General features: G+C 49.9%; 1 protein-coding gene across 2 annotated transcripts; it reads left to right on the top strand.

Moving 5' to 3' along the window:
• Nucleotides 1–276: 276 nt before the first annotated feature.
• LRRC55 (leucine rich repeat containing 55) lies at nucleotides 277–11,628 on the top strand. 2 transcript variants are annotated; one of them, XR_006282158.1, is made up of 4 exons: nucleotides 286–597; nucleotides 2,234–3,835; nucleotides 5,911–7,525; nucleotides 7,653–11,628. XR_006282158.1 is itself a non-coding variant. In XM_038404293.1 (3 exons), exons 2-3 carry the CDS (start codon nucleotides 3,106–3,108, stop codon nucleotides 6,144–6,146), a joined length of 966 nt encoding a protein of 321 aa, XP_038260221.1. In that variant the 5' UTR covers nucleotides 277–597; nucleotides 2,234–3,105; the 3' UTR covers nucleotides 6,147–11,622. The 2 variants fall into 2 exon arrangements, 1 of the variants encoding a protein (XP_038260221.1); XM_038404293.1 differs by having other exon boundaries at nucleotides 277–597; nucleotides 5,911–11,622.
• The last annotated feature ends 885 nt before the right edge of the window (nucleotides 11,629–12,513 follow it).

Below are 12,513 nucleotides of genomic sequence, written 5' to 3'. Positions count from 1 at the left end.
CCGCTCTGGCTCACTGCTCCCTCCTCTCTCTGCCTCCCCCATCCCTGCCTGTCTGCATATCACCCCCCACCAACTTGTGTGTCTGTCTCTCTCTCTGTGTCCTTAGGATCCTGTGGGTGGCATTGATCCCCACCGTTTGCTTCCTCTGTTTTCCTTCTCTGCTCAGTGGGGTCTGCAGCCAGCTCCTCTGTTGCTCAGAGATGTGGAGGCAGTTGCTAAGAGACAGTGCCACGTCAGTACCTGGCCCTCGAGGGGGGAAAAAAAAAAAGAAAGACTGAGAGAGAAAGGAGGAGGAGGAGGTGGGGAAAGACCTGGATGAATTAACAGACTCAGCAGCAGCTGCTGCTGCAATTCAAGAAGAGACACTGTCATTCCCTCCACTTGTCTCACACCCACTCCTTTGAAGAGAGGGACAGATAGAGGATCTGACGGACAGGGAGAAGGCGAGGGGGAGCTGTCAGGGGTGCTGCCCAAGGAGCCAGAAGCCACTGAGGAGAGGAGAAGGATGCCTGCCGGTCTGACGAACATGGGGACGCCCAGAAAGACTGGAGATACTTGTCTGCATCGCAGCTGCTTTGCGGATCTCTTTGGGCTGAAGTGAGTATCTGGCTTGTGCTAACTGGACAGAGTATGGGGGTAGGTAGAGGAGATGGAGAGGGGGCTGGGAGTGAGTGTGCAGGCAGGGTGTGTCTTAAAGGGCGGCGGCTGGCCAGGTGTGCGTGTTTGTCCTGAGGGTCTGTGCCTTGAGGACAGGGTGGGGACAGTCCAGCAGGGAGAGCAATGGCTTTGTGGCGGTAGGTGTGCTGGAGCCCTGGGGAGAAGGGACACCTACCTGAGAAGTGGGGGGCAGGGAGCGCTGGAGGGTGGACCGGTGAGCAGCTTTCCTGACCGAATGGAGTGGGGCTGGTGGAGGTGCTTGATGATCTTGAAGGGGGGCGGGGGATGGAAGGGGAGGCAAGGTGTGAGCTGGAGCACAGGAGGGCATGTCTCTGGGAAAAGCAACGGAGAGAAAGAAATATGGCCAGACAGGGAGAATGAGACAGAAAGGGAAGGAGACTGACACCAGGCGAAAGACTGGAATAGTGGAGGGCTCTTCAGGTCATCGATGGGCCTCAGCAGGGGTGGAAAGTGGCCCGGGACTGGAAGAGTAAGGGGTGCTAGATGGGAGGCATCAGGGGCTTTGGCAGAGCCTGAGGGGAGGTCCAGGGTTGGGACAGCAGGCAGCTTGCAGGGCAGGATCCAGAGGCACTGGCAGAGTTCTGAGTGGAGGCCCTGGATTGACAGAGTAGGGGATGATGCAGAGCAGGGAGGGGCATTGGCAGGGTGGTGTGGGGTCCAGGGACTGCAAAAGCTGCCGGGTGGGACTGAAGGATCAGAAAGGTTGATAGATGCTTCCTCTGGGTATTAGGCTCTTGCTTTGCCCTTGGCAAGTCATGCAATTTGAGGGGGTTTTATCCAAGGTCAGTGAGGTTGGAGTCCCATTTCTTTTGCTGACTAGGCCTTTACCTCTTAATCTATGCCTAGGCTCTTGGGGCTTCAGCAGAGCTGCATGTGTGTGAAGCGAGTCTAGGGCGGGTCAGGATTGAGAGTCATCAACACAGTAGGGATCAGGAGGGGAGCTCAGAGTGGAGATAGCAGAGGGCTGCAGGTTGGGACGGAGAGGCAACAGCAGAGCTATGGCTATGGCGGGGACCCTAGGCTGGAGGAGCAGGTCAGGACTGAACTGCACTGACAGAGCTGAGTGGGTGCTAGTGCTAATAAAAGCAGGGGGGTATTGCAGAAGAGAGCAGGACTGAAGCAGAGTGAATAGGGTGGAAGGACAGAGAGGGATGCAGATAGGCAGTGGAGCTGACTAATAAGTTAGAGAGACTGTGAGATGATTCCCATCCATTCCCTCGTCTCCTCCCATGGCTGGAAGTTGAAGCGAGACAAATTCAGCCTGGGAATAAGGTGCACATTTCTAAGAGTGAGAGTAATTAACCATTGGAACAATTTACCAAGGGTCGTGGTGGATTCTTCATCACTGACAATTTTTCAATTAAGATGGGCTGTTTCTCTGAAAACTCTATGCTAGGAATGATTTGGAGGCCATTCTTTGGCCTGTGCTAGACAGGAGGTCAGACTAGATGATCAAAATGGGTCCCGTCTGGCCTTGGAACCTATGAGTGTATGAACACACCAGCTGGTTGATGACCTTGTTGCTGAGTCTTTGATTTCTCTGTTTCCTTGGCAGGTCACGCAGTTGGAGCCCTGTTGCTGCCTGCTGGGAGGGAGACTGGGAGTGAAAGATAAACCAGCAGCTGATACCCCAGGACTCCAAGCCCTTCACTTTCCTTCTAGATCTCCTCCCCACCACACCCCCCAACATCTCAGTCCCACTGGCCTCTCCCAGACTGCAGAAATCACAGCCTTAGAAAGGGTTTATTTCCAGCCTTAGTTTCTCCTGATTGTCCCAGGCACAAGCCACCCAAGGAGTCTATATTGTTGGGCTGATGTTGAGTCCTCCAGGATTTTGACCATCAATGTGGAGAACCTATTATCTGGATTTCAAATGCTGTTCCTCTGCTCGTGCACTAAACAGACCTAAATCACTCCAGGAAAAGGCCCTGTTGCTTCTGCTGAATCGGAGCTGGATTTGCTTTGCAACTAAAATATACCTTTGGTTTCAGTGGAGTTAAATTTCTTGGCCTGGCTTCATCTCGGCTTCAGCGAAACAGGCATTCATTCCCAGCAGACAAATGCATGAAAGGGAATGAGAAAGTTTTTTTCATGGGCTCAAACCATTGTCCCAAGGGTGTTGATGAACTGGAAGAAAAAGATCCCTGATTTTAGTTGCTTTCCTCTCATTTTTGATCACTTGAAGGATCAATGGAAGGTGTAGACTGATGGATACAGCTACGTTTCTTTTTGCTCTCCACTTCATACACTATAAAGGGTGATGAATGGGCTACTAAAGTGCTGTCCGAGGAGTCAGGACCCTGTCGTTCCTGGCCCACCCTTCATGGTGCATGGTGTGCTAGTGACTGTGGCCCTGGCACTTGATAGACAATGGGTCTAAGGCCCGGCCTTCTCCTGCAGCCAGCATGTAGCCACCTTCAGGCATGAATGACTCCCACTTACTCCTTCTTCTGCCTCCATGTGACATGTTTCTCAAGACCAACTAAAATGGGCACAGGCTGCACTTGGCTGTGGGGAGAGGGGCCCATGTCCCGCTGCTCCTCTGCCATGCTCCTGACCCCTTTCCTGATTGCCATGGCAATGGCCTTCTCTGAGGCCAGTGCCAGCTGCCCCGTCCTCTGCACCTGCCGCAGCCACGTGGTGGATTGCAGCGGGCAGAGGCTCTTCTCGGTGCCCCCTGACCTGCCCCTAGACACCAGCAACCTGAGCCTGGCGCATAACCGCATCACCACTATCCCACCGGGCTACCTCACCTGCTATGCTGAGCTGAGGGTGTTGGACCTAAGGAATAACTCCCTGACGGAGCTGCCTGCTGGGCTCTTCCTGACTGCCAAGCGGCTGGCCCACCTGGACCTGAGCTACAACAACTTCAGCCATGTGGCTGCTAATATGTTCCAAGAGGCCAACAGCCTGGTGAGGATTGACCTGAGCCACAACCCGTGCCTGCGAAAGGTGCATCCCCAGGCTTTCCGGGGGCTAACCCAGCTCCATGACCTGGACCTCAGCCATGGGGGGCTGTCCTTCCTCAGCCTGGAAGCCCTGGAGGATCTCCCGGGGCTGGTGACCCTACAGATCGGGGGCAACCCCTGGGTGTGTGGCTGCACCATGGAGCCACTCCTGAAGTGGCTGAGGAATCGCATCCAGCACTGCACCTCAGGTATGTTGCACAGGATGTGACCTTCTGTGAAGGGAAAGGCCTCTGTCTCCTCCCAGCACCAGCCAGAAGGTCCAAGGCAGCAGGCCCAGATCAAGAGAGGAACCTGTTCAGAGTCCTCTACAGAGGCACAGAATCCAGTCCTGGTGTTCTGCTCCAGGGGACTGCAAACAGAGGCCATTCCAGGAAGCACTTCCTGGAGGTGCAACCCTAGAGTCCATTTCAAGTGGAACTGGATGGGCCCTCCTAGAATAGCTCTGGGGAGGCTGCAGGTCAGGATCAAGGCACATTGGCAGAGCTGTGTGTGGAGAGAACCCGGGGCTGAGATGGAAGGAGGCTGTAAATTGGGACTGAGGGGCATGAATAGAGCTATGTGTGTGGGACAGTGAGGAGCCCAATGCTGGAATAGTAGGCTGGGATGTGGATTGGGACTGAAGAGCATTGGGATAGCTCTGGAGGGAGACCAGGCATGGAATAGCAGGGCAGGCTGCAGGACTAGACTGAGAGGCATAGGCAGAGCTGTGTGTGTGTGTTGGGAGACATGGACCAGAATTGCTGAACAGTTACTGGAGGACATAGGGTAGGGGGATTAGGAATAGAAGAGTGGTTGCTGCAGGGCAGGAGAGAGATGCACCAGACTGGTAGGAATGGACTCTGTTTGAACCCACTGGCCTTGTAAGGTGTGGCTTTGCCTATCTCTGTCTTTGCAAAGGCAGAACCACAGTCAGCAATGGGATGCCAGAAATCTGCATTTCCTCCCTGTCCTTCTGCCCTCTTTTGATTCTTGTGTTATTAGTTACTTCCTGCCCTTGTTGCTGATCACACAAGCTGCTGACTGCAGGAGCTGTGGTGGGAGGGGATATTCTTCCCAGAGTTCCCGCAGCTGCAGTAGACTCTGGCTCCATCTAAACATCCTCTCTCAGTTCTGAGGATCCCCTAGTACTGCTGATCCTCATTGCATTCTCCAGTGAGCCCTTTGATTGAATAACAGCAGTGATTGCCAGATAGGGCTCTCTCCTGTCCTACGTTTGATAGGATTTCCCCACATGGAGGACTTCAGGATAATAACACAGTTGATTCTGATGCAACATCATTATCTGGTGACCTTGTCTCATGGAATCATTATGCCATTTGGAGGCTGGTGATGGGAATGCATTGTGCAAAGGGGACATACTGTTGTGACATTGTGGTTCTAGTGAATTTATCTATCCACCATCTGTTTTGCACCCATCTGCCAAGTATCATGGCACCAGGGCCAAAATTATCCCAACACACCCAATAATTTGGAGCATCTCCAATTTTGAGTGCCCAATTTATTTCCCTGATTTACAGAGGCAGTGGACACTGCAGCTCTCATGGAATTCAAGCAGAGATGGAGATGGAAAACCAGGCCCCATGTATCTCAAGTTGAGCACCCAAAACCTGGAAGCACCAAAATTGAAAGGACACATTGGAGGGTGACGTTATGAGGGTGCCGTGTCCTGATGTGGTCACCCTTGAGTTGCATCATGATGATGTTGAGCTGGGTTGAGTTCCATGACCTCATGTCACATGGGGGTTTGGCAAGATCTCAGCTTTCAATGCTGCCCCATGGTGATGTTACACTGTAACACAGTGACACAGCTGTGACTACTGGTGATGTGCTGTGACATCATGATTGAGGGTTATGACTGGCATTGTGATGCAGTTGTGCTGCATCATGACTATGTTATGAACATCTCCACTGCAACCTCTGACTATCCAGATGACAAGACTGAAATAGGGTCATCATTACCATCCAGAAACTTCAGGCAGGAGAGAAAGCGACTAACAAGGATTATACTTTGTGCCTTTCATTCAAAGATCTCAAAGCCCTTTACAGAAGTAGGTGAATATTATTAGACTCCTTTTAGAAATGGTGAAACTGAGACACAGAGAGGCTAAGTGATTTGCCCAAGGTCACACAATGAGTTTGCATCAGAGCTGGGAACAAATGGATATTGGACGTGCTAGAGCCAATGTTACCTGTGTGGAGTAGAGGGATAATTTCTGCATATAGGACCTTCTCCTTTTTCTCATCTACCTGTTTCTCATTGCAGATTCCCAGCTGGCCGAGTGCCGTGCCCCACCCGAGGTGGAGGGAGCCCCCTTGTTCTCACTGACAGAGGAGAGTTTCAAGGCCTGCCACTTGACCTTGACGTTGGACGATTATCTCTTCATTGCCTTTGTGGGCTTCGTTGTCTCTATTGCCTCCGTGGCCACCAATTTCCTGCTGGGCATCACTGCCAACTGCTGTCACCGCTGGAGCAAGGCCAGCGAGGATGAGGAGATATAGGTGCATGGTCCTGGCCACAGTGCCCTTCCCCCAATGGCTGGGGAGATGTCATTGAGAGCTGGGGCTGCCTGGGTCGGGGCTGGCTGGCTGTGCTCAGTGCTGTCACAAGCTGCTCCATCTTCTATCCGCAGCTGCAGCTGCCTGGGGAAACCAGCATCTCCGCTCCCAGTCCCTTCTGATCCCCCAGCCACTGTGCCCAGTGGGGCGAGGCCTGTGAGGCAAGGAGATCTAGCCGTGCCTTGTACTAACCCCTTCACATTGCCGGCGGCATTGGAGACAGCCAACGAGACAAGGCCCAACGCCACTCACAACACTGATGGGCTGCCACAACCCAAGTCAGTCACCAGTTCTGCTCTTCACCATGTCCAGCACACTCAGACACAACATCCACCCCCACACATGCATCCCCTTCTGTGCCAGCTCTTGTCCCACATCTGCCTACAAGCCTAAAACAAGGAGTTGGGCGGGGGAGGGAATATATATGGCAGACGTCAAGTGGACTTGCAACAGCTGTAGCTCTCCAGGGTTGGACAGCTTACAGCTCATCAGTTCTGTTTGTGCTGTGGGGCCTGTGGCCATGGATGCTGTGGTATCCTGGGTGGAAGTACTACTAAGAGTCCTGAGGCGTGGCATCTCTGACGGCCAGAGAGGCAGGTTTAACTCCGAGGAATGGCCCCACCACTGAGACGTACTATTGCATGGTTGGAGATGCCAGAACAAGGATCTACTGTTTTCTAGCTGGTCCTCGGTTGGATGGCCATTGGCGTTGAGGGAGATCTGCCCATGCACGGTTCTCTGGATGAAGTCGAAAAGTCAATAGGTCAGGGAGTTTGAACTTGGTCCGTAACTCAAGACTAGGGGTCAGGGAAAGGGTGAGTGTACTGGCAAACCTGAGGGGGAAGTGCCGAGATAGAGTAACAGGGAGGCTGTAGGTTAGGACTGAAGGGTGTCAGCAGAACTGGTGGGGGAGCCTAAGACAGCTGGGACAGCAAGGGGGCCGTGAGTTGGGATTGAGGCACATTAACAGAACTGTGGATGAGAGGTATCAGCAAAACTGAGGGCTGTGGGGACACCAGCGCTGGGACAGCAGAGGGCTGCAGGTCGGGCCCGATAGGCATCACCAGAGCAGTGTGGGAATGGGAAGCCCAGGACTGGAATAGCAGGATAGAAAGGGATTGACAGAGCTGTGGGGGAAGCCCACAGCACTGGAATAGCAGGCAGGGTGCAGTTGGGATTAAGGGGCGTTGGCGAGGGGGGGGGGAAAGCTGGGATAGCAGGGGGGTTGCAGGCTAATATTGAGGGACATCAGCAGGGTCAAGGACTGGACTAGAAAGCTATGCCCCGGGGAGGATTATGGTGCAGTCTCAGGGCTGGAACAGGTTTCAGAGTAGCAGCCGTGTTAGTCTGTATTCGCAAAAAGAAAAGGAGTACTTGTGGCACCTTAGAGACTAACAAATTTATTAGAGCATAAGCTTTCGTGAGCTACAGCTCACTTCATCGGAACAGTAGGTGGTGCTGCCGGTCAGGTTATAAAGTGCTATGACAGTGCGAGTGGTGACCAAAAGGGGCTACTCTGTACTGGTGCTACCCATGTAGGTCTAGCTGGAGCGCTCTATTTCTCCCCATCGTGGACATTAAAATTGCAGATTGAAAAACAAACACGCTTTTAAAAAGAAAGGGAGAGACCATCTGCTCTGCCCTAGCAACTGCTCCGCTTAGTCCGTCTGTGTCCACATACCCACTGCTAAGGGGTGGGTTGGGGAGCTAATGCCAGATCCTCAAGGTAAGTGGTTATTAGCCTGGCATTACAGATGCGGAAACTGAGGTACTGAGTGATTGGCATGACTTTCCTAAGGCCACATGGGCATAGGCGTGGATAGAACCCACAATGCCCAGCTCTTGCCACACTAACCCCAGCACACACAGCCACTCCCCAATAACTTATCTAAGAACTGGATCAACGTGACCAAGATCATTTGGGAACAATGGCTCATTTTTGGGACGAGCTCCTCCCAACATCAGCTGCCACTGGTGAAGTTGGATGTAACTTTTCTTTCGGAAGGATTTAGATGTGCCTCTGGCATTTTGTGGGATGACGCAAATAAAGGACGCTATCGCCAATGTTCCCAGCAGAAGAGCAACCTTCTATAACCATATGTCTTAGAGAACTCTGTGCTCTCTGATGTATAACTAATATATTTTGAGACTTGTATATTTTTTGTTTTTGCATAGAACTAGGACCAAACCCAATGCCAAATGCCACCAGAGCTTTCCAGATTATGTCCTTCAGTCTCGCCACCACCGGAAAGTAAGGAGGCAAAAAATCTGTCCGTGTGGGACAGCTCCCTTTAAGGAGTTTGTTTTTATGTGGCTCGCAGAAATCTCTGCAGCTGATCCAAACAGGGCTAAGAAATGAGAAGCCTTTAATCACAGTGTAGATTTACATTCCATTCTCATTCACACATAAACCCGGGCCCACACACGTTCCTGTCATCTAGCTGTCAAGAACTGGAAAGAGCACATAGGTAATGTAGCAGTTTGCTCATCAGAATCATTTGCCCTCCCCAACCTTAAGCCCCCTTAATGGATTTCCTACACATCTTAAAAAAAAATGCACTTCTACTCTGGAAAATGACAATGTGAGAATGACACCTTCTGACTCAGCATATCTGTCCCCTAGGTGCATCAAATCAGCCAACTTTAGTTGCTACAATAAACTTTGGCTATGCAAAGTCAGTGCACAATGGATTCCGCTCCACAAAGGAATTATTAACTTACTTTGGTAATACAGACACGCCTGGGAGGGTGGTTGGTAGTGGGGGTCAAACCACAGAATTCTGGATCATCTCCTTCCAGCTCGCTTAGCCACCCTATTTATAGCAGCCCCATCAAACTCTAGTTAGCCTAGTCACCCCCAGAGGGGGACAGAGCCCCAAGTTGAGCAGATATTGCTTATACTTCTCTATGTTTAGATACTTATCTGCCCCCTGTTACTGTAGAACCTGAAAACCTCACAATCTTTAACATACTTCACATCATCCCCATGAGGCTAGGAAGTACTATAGGTGGGAAGCTAAGGCTTAATCAAAAGTGTAAGTGATTTGCCTAACATCAAAGAGGGCTCAACTTGCAGAGGAGGGAATTGAACCCATGTTTAGTAAACCTTGATGGCAGTGGGGGTGGCGCAAAAGTCATTGAGGGCATAATATGGCCCACAGGATCTTCCCCACTTGCCAGACATGTGAAGAAGCCAGTCCATGTGGCTTCTGAGGGAAGGGTAGGACCTCCTCGCAGAACTAGCAAAGTTTCAGAAGAAGGGGGAATGGGTCCCAAAGAAACAGAAGCCAACAAGACATGCAGGACAGATGAAAGGTGCAAGGATGAAAGGAGGCTGAGACGGACAATAAAAGAGATCCAGAGGGGGAACATGGAGCAGAGAATCCTGGAGAGCACCCATTGATCCAAGAAGAGATTGAGGGACCCAGGGGATGAACTCTGGAGTGAGGGCAAGGAAAATGAAAAGACCCCAGCTTGACTTTTAGATCTTAGAGAGGCTGAGCTTACGGAACTGGCAGTCAGAAGAGCTTATAAACTGAGCATGTGACACAGCCTCACCTTTCTGGAGAAGACCTGCACCTTGAGTTTCATTTTTTTCTTGTGTGTTCATTGCATTTAGGTACAGTACATTGTGTGTGTGTGATTTAATGAGTGCCAAGCTCAGAGAATCAGACCCTGGCTGAGGGAAGGAGCAGCTCCCAGCCCTTTGCATGCCTGCTGCTGTCATTCCCTAGCTGCTATGTCTGAGGGCTCCTCCAGTCCAAATGCAGAATCGACTGAGCCAGAACACAAAGGATTTTTTTCCCCACACCTTTTGAATTCTGAATGGGCCAACCCCAATGCCCAGTGTCAAGGATAGTCTTTGATGTCTTAGCCACATTACAGCACTAGAGAATCAAGACCCTCACCACTGAGGCAATTGCTGGCATACCTTGGGGACAAATGTGGTGTCTTATTTTTAACAAACCTTTTGCACCCTAAAAATGGCCTTTGTTTCAAAAAGAAATATTGTTTTTAATCTGTTTGTTTCTTATGGTCATTAAACCTGAAAACAAGACAATTTTGATTTCAGGTGTTTTCTTTTTTCCTCCCTCTTTTCCCCCAATTTTTCAGTGACAAAAATCAAAAAGGGAGAGAAAAAAAACTGAAAACCCACACGCTGAAGAAATGAACATTTTCAAACCCCTAAATTGCTCTACAAATGTTATGTATTTTATTTCAAAAATTTCTATTATTCTCAAAGAAATCCAATAATAGACATTTTAAAAAAGTTTTTCCTTCTTTTATCCTTTTTGCTTCCTTCTTCCTCTTTTTCAGTTGGAAAAGGAGGAAAAACAAGTGTTTTGGTTTTTTTTTAAAGGAGAGGAAAGAAATCAAAACCAAAAACATTTTTAGAACCAAACACTTTCTACAAAAATGTATTTTATTTCAAAATTTTGCATTGTTCGCAAAAAAACCAAGAGTTGAATTTTTATTTTATTTTTCCTTTTTATCCCTCCCTTTCCCCTCTTTTCCCTCCCACATTTCTTCAGTGGGAAAAGAGCAAAGAAAAGGAGGGAAAATGGGGGGGGGTAAAAAGAAAGGGAAAAAAAGATTTTCAAAATCAAACATTTTATATTAAAAATTTTGCCAAAAAATAATTGAAACCCATGGAATGAAAATGAAATTGAAAATTTTGAATCCCCCCTCCAAAAATTTTTGGATCATTTTTCCGCCAGCTGTAGTTGGAGGGAACCCTGAGCCAAGTCTACACTACAAAATTTTGCCAGCATAGCGGTGTTGGCTAGGAGTGTGGGGAAAAAAAAATCACACCCCCCACTGACATAATTATGCCTTCAAATCCCCCCACCCCACTCCTGTATAGACTCAGCCTGTACCAGCAAGAGAGCACATTTGCCAGTTTAGCTTATGACATTCAGGGAGGTGGTGATCCTATGTCGGCACAACTCTTTTTTGCTAGTATGTGCCAAGTCTCCACAAGGAAACTGTGCCAGTATAGCTATACAGAGCCATTGTACTGTAGACTAGCCCTCTCTTTTGCCAGACCTTCATTGGACCTCTGCTTGTGATGCGTATGAGGGATCAGCAGAGCAAATCCTCAGAGCTGGGATATCCCAGTCCTGCCACCATCTTGCAGCGGACAACGGGGAAGCTATGGGCGGAGCTGGAGAAACGAGGCTTTTCACAAAAACCACATCCCACATGGTGTTTGAGCTGGACTGGTGTGCTCTGCTTAGCTGGGGCTCTCTTCCTTCTATTCACCCCTCTCCCAGCAGCTGTCCTTTGCCATGCTTAGTGTCTGTGGTTGAGGAGGGGCGGGGGAAAGATTAAAATCTTTCTACAGAGATTTTATAAACGTGAACTTTTGTACCTGTGAGAATTTTTTCATAAATGTATATTAATAATAAAGAGTAAACAGTTTAACTGAGTGGGGGTATGACTGGCAGCTCAGGAGGGAATGAAAGTGGAGGCAGGGGGTGGGTGAGACAGTGAGAGAGAGAGGCATGTATGTATTGGGGGGAAGGTGAGGGAGTATGTGCACCGGTCTAGTCCCAACTCTGCCTCTCCCCTGCTGGATTCACTTGGCCAAATGACCTACCTGCTCCATTCTTCAGTTTCCCCCTCTGTAAAATGGGGATAATGCTGACTGCCTTGGTAAAGCGCTTTGAGATTTACTGATGAAAAGTGCCATACAAGAGCTAGGGGGTATTTTTGTAAGTATGTGTCTGCTTGATTGTATGCGAGACAGAGCAAGCGGGAAGGTGGCTGCTATGTGTGTGTATGACTACAGAGTGTGCAAAAGTGTGTGAAGGGTGCATGTGTGTACAGGAGAGTGTTTGTGCTTGTTGGCCAGGGTGTGTGGGATTTGAGGTGGGGGGTTGCATGTGCATGCATGCATGCATGTTTGTTTGCATCAATGCAACAATCTCTGGCATGGGCATGCATGATTTTGTGCGCTTGAGCATGTGGTCAAAGTGTAGCATTATGCTGCTGGATGGGCGGACATTCAAGAGAATATGTATGTCTATAAGAAAGTCTGTGTTTGTCTGCCATGTTGGGCTGTGTGCACACATTCAGTGTGCATGCACGTGTGTGTGCACACGCATGCACGGAACAGAGTGTGTGTCCACTATGGGGGTGTGAGATTTTGTATATAGGTATGAATGCAAGCCCCCTGCAGCTGGACACGTGCACGCCCAGCTGTCTGTGTGACAGGGTGCTCGGGGAAGCCCATGCTGCTACGTGAGGGCCGGACCGGGCTGCATGCAGCCACGATAGAGGACTGGCTTTGCTTTACAGTGCACGTCCC

This window comes from Dermochelys coriacea, chromosome 6 (genome assembly GCF_009764565.3).
Source record: "Dermochelys coriacea isolate rDerCor1 chromosome 6, rDerCor1.pri.v4, whole genome shotgun sequence".
NCBI lineage: Eukaryota > Metazoa > Chordata > Testudines > Dermochelyidae > Dermochelys > Dermochelys coriacea.
Note: the sequence above shows the minus strand (reverse complement) of the source record. Positions and strands in the feature narration are given on the sequence as shown.

Excerpts from the sequence above, each read along its gene's own strand:
- LRRC55 (XM_038404293.1), top strand. The coding sequence starts at position 3,106 with ATGACTCCCACTTACTCCTTCTTCTGCCTCCATGTGACATGTTTCTCA. Across the intron at positions 3,836-5,910 it reads CATCCAGCACTGCACCTCAG|ATTCCCAGCTGGCCGAGTGC; the intron begins GTATGTTGCACA and ends TTCTCATTGCAG.